The sequence below is a fragment of the Anomaloglossus baeobatrachus genome, chromosome 7 (assembly GCF_048569485.1).
Source record: "Anomaloglossus baeobatrachus isolate aAnoBae1 chromosome 7, aAnoBae1.hap1, whole genome shotgun sequence".
NCBI classification, from domain to species: domain Eukaryota; kingdom Metazoa; phylum Chordata; class Amphibia; order Anura; family Aromobatidae; genus Anomaloglossus; species Anomaloglossus baeobatrachus.
The window spans coordinates 118514020-118526519 of NC_134359.1; the positions used below are offsets into that span (position 1 = coordinate 118514020).

Consider the following 12500-nt stretch of genomic DNA (forward strand, 5'->3'; position numbering starts at 1 on the left):
TCTCTCAGTCCGTGGATAACCTAACTAAGATGTCTCAGACTTTAGCCTCGGCCATAGAGCGCCTGCCTGCCTCCTCCTCTGGAGTCCCCCCGGCGACCCAGAGCGAGTCTGAGCCTGCAGCATCACCAGCCCGGCAGGGCAGAACACGCAGGAGGTCTAGGAAGCGCCCCTTATCGGGGTCATCCTCCAGCTCCCCTAGCCCCTCTATGGTCTCCAGGGCAATACGCTCTCTATCTCCCGCCTCATCTGCGGCAGCCCCAGATTCGGACCAGGACCCTGATTCTGACTCCGATCTGGATTCTGAGCATATCTCCAAGCTGACCGGTATGATGGACAGTCTGGTCATTGCTGTCAATCAGACCCTAGAGGTGAAGGATGTAGATCCGGCACCTACCAGTCAATCGGTCCCTTTCAAAAGGGCCAAGAAACTGCCAAGAAGCTTTGGCAACCACAGGGAATTTGAGGACGTTTTTTCCAGACAGTGGGAACATCCTGACAAGCGTTTCCAGAGACGCAAGCGGGCACAGGTCCTTTATCCCTTTCCTCCGGAACTCCTTCAGAAGTGGTCAGTGGCCCCTTCAGTGGATCCTCCGATCTCCCGACTTTCGTCCAGCACCACCTTGCTGCTGTCTGATGGCTCCTCCCTTAAGGATCCCTTGGACAGGACCATTGAATCCTTAGCCAGGTCGGCCTTTGAAGCCTCCGACTCCGCCATCACTCCAGCCTTTGCATCCACCTGGGTCTCCAAAGCTGTCTCCGCCTGGGCAAAGCTCCTTCGGCGAGGCATCCTGGCTGCAGCTCCCACCCTCGAGCTGGCAGATCTGGCAGACCAGATCGCACATGCCGGAAAGTACCTAGTTGCTGCGTCACTCGACTCTGCCGCTTCCGCAGCCCTGGCAGCCGGCAACGTTACTGCAATCCGCAGAGCCTTGTGGCTTAAAGCGTGGAATGCGGACTCAGCATCCAAAAAGTCCCTCACCAGTCTTCCCTTTTTTGGTGCCAGACTCTTCGGAGAAAAGCTGGACAAGATCATCTCTGAGGCTACGGGGGGCAAGAGTACCTTCCTTCCACAACGGACGATTCCCCATGCCCCTCCCAAACGACGGGCTTTTCCCTTTCGCTCATTCTCCGCTGGCACCAATACACGTCGAGAGTGGTCCCCTGCACATCAGGAGAGACGGAATCCTTCTTTTAAGGCAACACCCCACTGGCGTTCCTGGCGTTCCCGTGGCAAGCAGTCCAAGCCCTCCAGCTCCAGATCCAACAGATTCTCCTCCGCATGACTGGGCCCCCGTCCCCGGATCCTCATCCAGGGTCGGCGGTCGTCTCTGCATGTTCAGAAGCACGTGGCTTTCCGTGATAGACGACGCCTGGGTTCGAGACGTCGTCTCTCACGGCTACAAGATAGAGTTTTCTTCTCTCCCAGGCTCTCGCTTTGTCAAGTCCAAACCCCCCAAGGATCCCTCCCTCACCAAGGGCTTCTTCGCAGCCATCCAGTCCATGCGAGACTCTGGGGTCATCACCCCCGTCCCCCCTCAAGACAGATTCCGGGGTTTTTATTCAAACCTCTTCGTGGTACTGAAGAAGAATGGCACAGTCCGCCCCATTCTGGATCTCAAGTGCCTCAACAGGCGGGTCCGTCTCCGGCGATTCCGCATGGAGTCTCTGCGCTCAGTGATAGCGTCCATGGAACCCAGGGAGTTCCTTTGCTCGGTGGACATCCAGGACGCCTATCTCCACATCCCGATCTTTCTAGCTCATCAGAGATTCTTACGCTTCGTGGTCCAGGAGCAACACTTTCAGTTCACTGCTCTCCCATTCGGGCTCTCGACAGCTCCCAGAGTCTTCACCAAGGTGATGGCTACTGTCATGGCTATTCTTCGGACCCGGGGAATTATAGCCATCCCGTACCTGGACGACATTTTAATCAAGGCTCCCTCGGCGTCGGAGTGCCGCGACAGTCTCAACATCACTCTGGATACTCTAACCCGTCTCGGCTGGTTGATCAACCGACCAAAGTCATCTCTGATCCCGGCTCAACGCATCTCATTCCTCGGCATGATCTTCGACACCACGCAGGCGAGGGTTCTTCTGCCCAAGGACAAGCTCTCAGCTATCCTCAGGGGGATTTGGAAGCTCCAATGCGCACCCCGTTGCTCCCTTCGGTACTGCATGAGCATTCTCGGGAAGATGGTGGCGTCAATGGAAGCGGTGCCCTACAGTCAATTCCATACTCACCCTCTTCAGGGTCTCCTGCTAGCAACATGGGACAGGTCTCTTCTCTCACTGGATCGGCCAATCGCGCTCCCTCCTCGAGTCAGAGTCATTGGAATGGTGGAAACGCTCTCCCCTAACCCTCCAAGGGAGATCTTTTCTTCCCCTTCGATGGAAGGTCATCACGACAGACGCCAGCCTGCTAGGCTGGGGAGCCACGTTCCAGGACCTTACAGTTCAGGGTCGCTGGACCGAGCTGGAGACCAAGCTTCCGTTCAACATCTTGGAACTCAGGTCAGTTCGCCTGGCTTTTTATCATTGGAAGTCCCTGCTTCGCGGACACCCAGTTCGGGTACAGTCCGACAATGCGACCACTGTAGCCTACATAAACCATCAGGGCGGAACACGCAGCCGAGCGGCGATGAGGGAGGTATCTCAAATCCTCGACTGGGCCGAACAAAACATCCCAGCAATCTCAGCGGTCCACATTCCGGGAGTGGACAATTGGGCCGCCGACTTCCTCAGCCGAGAAGGACTCGACGCAGGAGAGTGGTCCCTCAATCCCAGAATCTTCCAACAGATCTGCTCCAGGTGGGGGACCCCCGACGTGGATCTCCTGGCCTCCAGGTGGAATCACAAGGTGCCCCAGTTCGTCTCCAGAGCAAGAGACCCACTGGCGCTCGCAACGGACGCCCTAGCGATTCCCTGGTTGTAGTTTTCCCTGCCGTACCTCTTTCCTCCGCTTCCGCTTAACCCCAAGCTAGTCAAGAAGATCAAGGCGGAAGGAGTACCGGTGATTCTCGTGGCCCCAGATTGGCCCCGTCGCCCGTGGTACGCAGAGCTCGTGCACCTTCTCGCCGACGTTCCGTGGAGACTTCCAGACGTCCCGGACCTTCTCACTCAGGGACCTTTTCTTCACCAGAATTCACAGTCGCTCAATTTAACGGCATGGCTGTTGAGGCCGCAGTACTAACTTCCTCAGGATTCTCAGAAAGGGTCGTCCAGACTACGATTAAAGCACGGAAGCCTTCCTCTTCCCGCATCTATCACCGTACGCGGAAGGCCTATTTCCGCTGGTGCGAAGCTAACCAAGTCACAGTCATGACCTTCTCCTTGCCAGTTCTGTTGTCCTTCCTGCAGTCTGGTCTGGATGCAGGGTTAGCACTCAGCTCTCTAAAGGGGCAAGTGTCTTCTCTTTCCATTCTCTTTCAAAGGAGGATTGCCTCTCGCTCTCAGGTTCGCACATTCATTCAGGGGGCTGCTCATTCGGTGCCCCCAGTTCAGCCTCCGGTGGAGCCCTGGGACCTCAACCTGGTTCTGTCTGTTCGCCAGCATTCCCCCTTCGAACCTATGCAGGAGGTGTCTCTAACGTTCCTCTCCTGGAAGGTCGCCTTCTTAGTGGCCATCACGTCAATCAGGCGGGTATCTGAACTAGCGGCGCTTTCCTGCCGCTCTCCATATCTGGTCCTCCACCAGGATAAGGTAGTCCTCCGTCCGGTACCGTCCTTTCTGCCCAAGGTGGTCTCCTCTTTCCATCTCAACGAGGACATTGTTCTGCCCTCCTATTGTCCGAAACCTTCGCACCCTCGTGAGGTTCTTCTCCACAAGCTGGACTTGGTCAGAGCTCTCCGCCTGTACATTTCCAGGACGTCTCAATTCAGACAGTCGGATTCCCTCTTTGTCCTTCCGTCCGGCCTGCGCAGAGGCCTACCTGCCTCCAAGTCCTCCATTGCGCGATGGATTCGCTCTGCCGTACTGGAAGCCTACCGGGTAAGAGGGAGAACGCGCCCACTCAGGACTACGGCCCATTCCACCAGGGCGGTGGGAGCCTCGTGGGCGGTCCGTCACCATGCTCCAGCGTCGCAGCTCTGCAAAGCGGCCACCTGGTCTTCGCTCCACACTTTCACAAAGTTCTACAGGGTCCACACTTTTGCATCCTCCGATGCGAGCCTCGGTAGACAAGTTCTGCAGGCTGCAGTGGACCGAGGTCAGCCCTGAGAGTAACATTAGACCCACCCGTGGGACTGCTTTAGGACGTCCCATGGTCTCTGTGTCCCCCAATGAAGCGATAAAGAAAAGTAGATTTTGGGTACTCACCGTAAAATCTCTTTCTTGGAGCCTTCATTGGGGGACACAGCACCCGCCCTTGTGTTGGACATATGTTACTGTTGAATGTTGAGTTTAATGTTCACTTCTGTAAGATTGTTCGTTCTTTACTGTTGTCTCCTATTGCTTTATCACTAACTGAGGAATCATTGCCAGTTGGTGGGTGTATACTGCATAGGAGGAGTTTTCCTTGTTTTGCTTAGTGTCGCCTCCTAGTGGCAGCAGCATACAACCCATGGTCTCTGTGTCCCCCAATGAAGGCTCCAAGAAAGAGATTTTACGGTGAGTACCCAAAATCTACTTATATATACATACATACATACATACATACATACATACATACATAATATTATATTATAATATATATATATATATATATATATATATATATATATATATATATATATATATATATATATATATATACACACACACACACACACACACACACACACACACACACACACACACACACACATGCATGCATTATATACAGTGCCTACAAGTAGTATTCAACCCCCTGCAGATTTAGCTGGTTTACCCATTCGGAATTAACTTGGCATTGTGACATTTGGACTGTAGATTAGCCTGGAAGTGTGAAATGGTGAAATGCACTGCAGCAAAAAAGAATGTTATTTCTTTTTTTATTTTTTTTTAAATTGTGAAAAGTTTATTCAGAGGGTCATTTATTATTCAACCCCTCAAACCACAAAAATTCTGCTTGGTTCCCCTAAAGTATTAAGAAGTATTTCAGGCACAAAGAACAATGAGCTTCACATGTTTGGATTAATTATCTCTTTTTCCAGTCTTTTCTGACTAATTAAGACCCTCCCCAAACTTGTGAACAGCACTCATACTTGGTCAACATGGGAAAGACAAAGGAGCATTCCAAGGCCATCAGAGACAAGATTGTGGAGGGTCACAAGGCTGGCAAGGGGTACAAAACCCTTTCCAAGGAGTTGGGCCTACCTGTCTCCACTGTTGGGAGCATCATCCGGAAGTGGAAGGCTTATGGAACTACTGTTAGCCTTCCACGGCCTGGACAGCCTTTGAAAGTTTCCACCCGTGCCGAGGCCAGGCTTGTCCGAAGAGTCAAGGCTAACTCAAGGACAACAAGGAAGGAGCTCCGGGAAGATCTCATGGCAGTGGGGACATTGGTTTCAGTCAATACCATAAGTAACGTACTCCACCGCAATGGTCTCCGTTCCAGACGAGCCCGTAAGGTACCTTTACTTTCAAAGCGTCATGTCAAGGCTCGTCTACAGTTTGCTCATGATCACTTGGAGGACTCTGAGACAGACTGGTTCAAGGTCCTCTAGTCTGATGAGACCAAGATCGAGATCTTTGGTGCCAACCACACACGTGACGTTTGGAGACTGGATGGCACTGCATACGACCCCAAGAATACCATCCCTACAGTCAAGCATGGTGGTGGCAGCATCATGCTGTGGGGCTGTTTCTCAGCCAAGGGGCCTGGCCATCTGGTCCGCATCCATGGGAAGATGGATAGCACGGCCTACCTGGAGATTTTGGCAAAGAACCTGCGCTCCTCCATCAAGGATCTTAAGATGGGTCGTCATTTCATCTTCCAACAAGACAACGACCCAAAGCACACAGCCAAGAAAACCAAGGCCTGGTTCAAGAGGGAAAAAATCAAGGTGTTGCAGTGGCCTAGTCAGTCTCCTGACCTTAACCCAATTGCAAACTTGTGGAAGGAGCTCAAGATTAAAGTCCACATGAGACACCCAAAGAACCTAGATAACTTGGAGAAGATCTGCATGGAGGAGTGGGCCAAGATAACTCCAGAGACCTGTGCCGGCCTGATCAGGTCTTATAAAAGACGATTATTAGCTGTAATTGCAAACAAGGGTTATTCCACAAAATATTAAACCTAGGGGTTGGATAATAATTGACCCACACTTTTATGTTGAAAATTTATTAAAATTTAACTGAGCAACATAACTTGTTGGTTTGTAAGATTTATGCATCTGTTAATAAATCCTGCTCTTGTTTGAAGTTTGCAGGCTCTAACTTATTTGCATCTTATCAAACCTGCTAAATCTGCAGGGGGTTGAATACTACTTGTAGGCACTGTATATGTATATGTGTATATTATATATATATATATATATATATATATATATATATATATATATATATATATATATATATATATATATATATATATATATATATATATATATATACATACATACATACATACATACACACACACACACACACATACATACATACATACATACATACATACATACATATATGCACACACACACAGATACACACACACACACTGTGCTGGCCAAAAGTATTGGCACCCCTGCAATTTTGTCAGATAATACTCAGTTTCTTCCAGAAAATTATTGCAATCACAAATTCTTTGGCATTATTATCTTCATTTATTTTGCTTGCAATGAAAAAACACAATAGAGAATGAAACAAAAATCAGATTGTTGATCATTCCACACAAAACTCCAAAAATGGGCCAGACAAAAGTATTGGCACCCTTAGCCTAATACTTGGTTGCACAACCTTTAGCCAAAATAACTGCGAACAGCCGCTTACGGTAACCATCAATGAGTTTCTTACAATGCTCTGCTGGAATTTTAGACCATTCTTCTTTGGCAAACTGCTCCAGGTCCCTGAGATTTGAAGGGTGCCTTCTCCAAACTGCCATTTTGAGATCTCTCCACAGGTGTTCTATGGGATTCAGGTCTGGACTCATTGCTGGCCACTTTAGTAGTCTCCAGTGCTTTCTATCAAACCACTTTCTAGTGCTTTTTGAAGTGTGTTTTGGGTCATTGTCCTGCTGGAAGACCCATGACCTCTGAAGAAGACCCAGCTTTCTCACACTGGGCCCTACATTATGCTGCAAAATTTGTTGGTAGGCTTCAGACTTCATAATGCCATGCACACGGTCAAGCAGTCCAGTGCCAGAGGCAGCAAAGCAACCCCAAGACATCAGGGAACCTCCGCCATGTTTGACTAGGGACCGTGTTCTTTTCTTTGAATGCCTCTTTTTTTTCCTATAAACTCTAGGTTAGGTGCCACAGGTAAGTTACAGGTGCTGTTAATTACACAACTTAGAGAAGCATCACATGATTTTTCAAACAGTGCCAATACTTTTGTCCACCCTTTTTTATCTTTGGTGTGGAATTATATCCAATTTGGCTTTATTATTATTATTTATTATAGCGCCATTTATTCCATGGCGTTTTACAAGTGAAAGAGGGCAGGGCCGTATTTACCATTAGGCACCCGTGGTCCCGTGCCTAGGGCGGCAGGATGCAGGGGGCGGCACCTTCTAGCAGTTAAAATTGTTTTTTGTTTTTTTTACACATTCATTAAATCCGCTGTATTTTCGGAGGGGGGAGAGGCGCACCTTTATTTATTTGTATCCGCGTCAATTAAGACGCGAATGCAGACAAACTGCGGCGGCCTGGCACAGAGAGCTGATTGACCCCGGAACTGCCGGCGCCTGCACTTCCGGGGTCACAGGCGCGCCAATCAGCTCCTTCCTCTGTCCTGCGTCCAATGCTGTGTGGATTTCACATGCAGAGCTCACAGCAGGACGCCGCGTTGGAAGCCGGTGTCAGAAGAGGATACTCACGGGAGACAGGAAGATGACGGCGGGCCCTGGAGCAGGTAAGTGCTCGCAGAGCTGAAGATTCATAAGGAGCGTGGGGGTGTCTCTAATGCAGACTGGAGATCTGCGTATGGGGTGGGAGGAGAGAGGCTGATACTGGGGGAGACTTGGGGGAAGAGAAGCGGATACTGGGGGAGGCTGGGAGGAGAGAGTCTGATGCTGGGGGAGGCTGGGAGGGGGGAGGCTGATGTTGCGAAAGGCTGGGATGGGGGGAGGCTGACGCTGGGGGAGGCTGGGAGGAGGGAGGCTGATGCTGAGGGAGGCTGATGCTAGGGGAGGCTGATGCTGGGGGAGGCTGATGCTGGGGGAGGCTGGGAGGAGGGAGGCTGATGCTGAGGGAGTCTGGGAGGGGGGAGGCTGGGAGGAGAGAGGCTGATGCTGGGGGAGGCTGGTGCTGGGGGAGGCTGATGCTGGGGGAGGCTGGGAGGAGGGAGGCTGATGCTGAGGGAGTCTTGGAGGGGGGAGGCTGGGAGGAGAGAGGCTGATGCTGGGGGAGGCTGGGAGGAAAGAGGCTGATGCTGAGGGAGGCTGATGCTGGGAGAGGCTGATGCTTCGGGAGGCTTCAGGAGGAGAGAGGCTGATGCTGAGGGAGGCTGATGCTGGGGGAGGCTGGGAGGAGAGAGGATGATGCTGGGGGAGGCTGGGAGGAAAGAGGCTGATGCTGAGGGAGGCTGATGCTGGGGGAGACTGGGAGGAGAGAGGCTGATGCTGGGGGAGGCTAGGAGGGGGGAGGCTGATGCTGGGGGAGGCTCATGCCGGGGGAGGCTGGGAGGAGGGAGGCTGATGCTGAGGGAGGCTGATGCTGGGGGAGACTGGGAGGAGAGAGGCTGATGCTGGGGGAGGCTGATGCTGGGGGAGACTGGGAGGAGAGAGGCTGATGCTGGGGGAGGCTAGGAGGGGGGAGGCTGATGCTGGGGGAGGCTGATGCAGGGGGAGGCTTGGAGGAGGGAGGCTGATGCTGAGGGAGGCTGATGTTCCTGGGGGAGACTGGGAGGAGAGAGGCTGATGCTGGGGGAGACTGGGAGGAGAGAGGCTGATGCTGGGGGAGGCTAGGAGGGGGGAGGCTGATGCTGGGGGGAGGCTGATGCTGGGGGAGGCTGATGCTGGGGGAGGCTGGGAGGAGAGAGGCTGATGCTGAGGGAGGCTGGGAGGGGGGAGGCTGGGAGGAGAGAGGCTGATGCTGGGGGAGGCTGGGAGGAGGGAGGCTGATGCTGAGGGAGGCTTATGCTGGGGGAGGCTGGGAGGAGGGAGGCTGATGCTGAGGGAGGCTGATGCTGGGGGAGGCTGGGAGGAGAGAGGCTGATGCTGGGGGAGGCTGGGAGGAAAGAGGCTGATGTTGAGGGAGGCTGATGCTGGGAGAGGCTGATGCTGCGGGAGGCTCGGAGGAGAGAGGCTGATGCTGAGGGAGGCTGATGCTGGGGGAGGCTGGGAGGAGAGAGGCTGATGCTGGGGAGGCTTTTGCTGGGGGAGGGAGGCTGATGCTGGGGGAGGCTGATGCTGGGGGAGGCTGGGAGGAGAGAGGCTGATGCTGGGGGAGGCTGGGAGGGGGAGGCTGATGCTGGGGGAGGCTGGGAGGAGAGAGGCTGATGCTGGGGGAGGCTGTGAGGGGGGAGGCTGATGCTGGGGGAGGCTGATGCTGGGGGAGGCTGGGAGGGTGGAGGCTGATGCTGGGGGGGCTGATGCTGGGGGAGGCTGGGAGGAGTGAGGCTGATGCTGGGGGAGGCTGGGAGAAAAGAGGCTGATGCTGGGGGCAGAGAGGCTGATGCTGGGGGAAGCTGGGGGAGAGAGGCTGATGCTGGGGGAAGCTGGGGGAGAGAGGCTGATGCTGGGGGAAGCTGGGGGAGAGAGGCTGATGCTGGGGGAAGCTGGGGGAGAGAGGCTGATGCTGGGGGAAGCTGGGGGAGAGAGGCTGATGCTGGGGGAAGCTGGGGGAGAGAGGCTGATGCTGGGGGAAGCTGGGGGAGAGAGGCTGAAGCTGGGGGACGCTGGGGGGAGAGAGGCTGAAGCTAGGGGACGCTGGGGGGAGAGATGTTGATGCTGGGAGATGCTGGGGGGAGAGAGGTTGATGCTGGGGGATGCTGGGGGGAGAGAGGTTGATGCTGGGGGGGCTGGGGGGAGAGATGCTGATGCTGGGAGAGGCTGTGAGGGGGGAGGCTGGGAGGGGGGAGGCTGATGCTGGGGGAGGCTGGGAGGGTGGAGGCTGATGCTGGGGGGGGGGCTGATGCTGGGGGAGGCTGGGAGAGTGAGGCTGATGCTGGGGGAGGCTGGGAGAAGAGAGGCTGATGCTGGGGGAAGAGAGGCTGATGCTGGGGGAAGCTGGTGGAGATAGGCTGATGCTGGGGAAGCTGGGGGAGAGAGGCTGATGCTGGGGAAGCTGGGGGAGAGAGGCTGATGCTGGGGAAAGCTGGGGGAGAGAGGCTGATGCTGGGGGAAGCTGGGGGAGAGAGGCTGATGCTGGGGGAAGCTGGGGGAGAGAGGCTGATGCTGGGGGAGGCTGGGGGGAGAGAGGCTGAAGCTGGGGGACGCTGGGGGGGGAGAGGCTGATGCTGGGGGAGAGGCTGCTTGTGAAGGCGGGGGAGAGCGGCTGCTGCTGGGGGAATGGGAGAGAGGGACCAATCCTAGAGACAGAGGACAAGGGTTGAGGGATAGTGCAATGACAAAATCGATGGCGGGGGAGTGTAAGGACTCAGAATGAGAGGGGGGCAGCATTGGGAGCTCATTATGGAGAAGGGGCAGCATGTGTGGGCTCAGTATGGAGTGGAGCAATGTAGGGGAGTCAATATCAAGAGTGGGGTAGTGTGTGTGTGTGTGTGTGTGTGTGTGTGTGGGAGGGGTGTCTCAGCATAAGCGTTAGTGTGGTGGTCTTAGTATGATGAATGGGGCAGCATGGAGGTGTCATTATGAAAAAGAGGAAGGCAGCATTAGGAGCTCATGGAGAGGGGCAGCATGCATGGGACATTGTGAGGAGGGAACAGCATGCATGGGAAACTGTGAGGAGGGAGCAGCATGCATGGGACATTGTGAGGAGGGGGCAGCATGCATGGGACATTGTGAGGACGGGGAAGCATGCATGGGACATTGTGAGGACGGGGAAGCATGCATGGGACATTGTGAGGAGGGGGAAGCATGCATGGGACATTGTGAGGACGGGGAAGCATGCATGGGACATTGTGAGGAGGGGGAAGCATGCATGGGACATTGTGAGGAGGGGGAAGCACGCATGGGACATTGTGAGGAGGGGGCAGCATGCATGGGACATTGTGAGGAGGGGGCAGCAAGCATGGGACATTGTGAGGAGGGGGCAGCATGCATGGGACATTGTGAGGAGGGGGCAGCATGATGTGAGGTCAATGTGCAGATCATATTTCATAATTGAGGAAGGTGTGGTGGGTATAATTTATAAGGGAGGGTAGTGTGTAGTTTATTAGGGGCAGTGTGACAGTCACAGTATATAAGTGGGGATGGTGTGGTGGGAATATTTTATACTCATGCAATGTTTTGATGTGCCTGTGGTGATCCCCATGGGGGGGGGGGTAGTGCCCTTCGTTTCTCATTCATACTTTTTCAAGTGTTTTACAGAGTAGATCTGCCTTAAACAGATGTCGTGTGCGAAAACTCAGTGTTACGTTGTCACTAAGGGGCGCGACCACTTAAAGTGCCTATGGCAGCAGGAAGGCAAAATACAGCCCTGAAAGAGGGTATACGTACAACAATCATTAACAGTACAAAACAGACTGGTATAGGAGGAGAGAGGAGCCTGCACGCGAGGGCTCACAGTCTACAGGGAATGGGTGATGGTACAATAGGTTATGACAATTTTTTTTTCTTTCATTAAGACAAATTAAATGAAGATAATACCAAAAAATTTGTGATTGCAATCATTTTCAAGAAGAAACTGAGTATTATCTGACAGACTGCAGGGGTGCCAATATCTTGGCCAGCACTGTATATATATGTTAGGATTGTTGTCATACTCTGACCAGTTTCTTATTACAATGGAGAAGGAAACATGGTTGTCCTATGAGGTGACAATTTATCACTAAATACAGATCAAGCATAGACCTCCGAGTGGATAAACGTTTATCAGTCTGTGGGATTCTCTGAGCTCTTAAAACCATCTTGAAAGAATTTTGCTGAGAACGTTCATGTTAATTTCCTCCTAATACTTTCCATTTTTGGACAGCTAATTAGGGTGAAAATCTGATGTGAGCGTAAGTAACATAGTACAAACGCAGTAGCGTGGAGGAGGGCTCCTGCTACAGCCAGCTACCTTACAATCAGAGATGGGTCTGATCTAAGATTAATTAATGATCTCCTGTTATAAATACAGAAATATGACGTTTGGATTAGGATATATTGAATATAATAGCAGTATAGTAAATGGCAGAACATGTTCACTTACTGCTGAGTCCTTCCCCCATATCAAGCAGCTGAGAAGGAAGATATCCAGACAAACTCTGTGACTGCTTTGTCCATGAGCTTGATTCACCACACTCAAAAATATCTTGTTCCTCTT

At 52.8% G+C, this 12500-nt stretch overlaps 1 protein-coding gene across 4 annotated transcripts in view; it reads right to left on the reverse strand.

The window, feature by feature from the left end:
- The window catches only part of ICA1L (islet cell autoantigen 1 like), an 89887-nt gene that overhangs the window by 7645 nt on the left and 69742 nt on the right, over nucleotides 1–12500 (reverse strand). For all 4 annotated transcript variants that reach the window (XM_075317612.1, XM_075317611.1, XM_075317615.1 and 1 more), the window contains one exon: nucleotides 12387–12500. This exon is cut by the window's right edge. In XM_075317612.1, the coding sequence (XP_075173727.1) occupies nucleotides 12387–12500 (114 nt within the window). The remainder of the gene's footprint in view (nucleotides 1–12386) is intronic.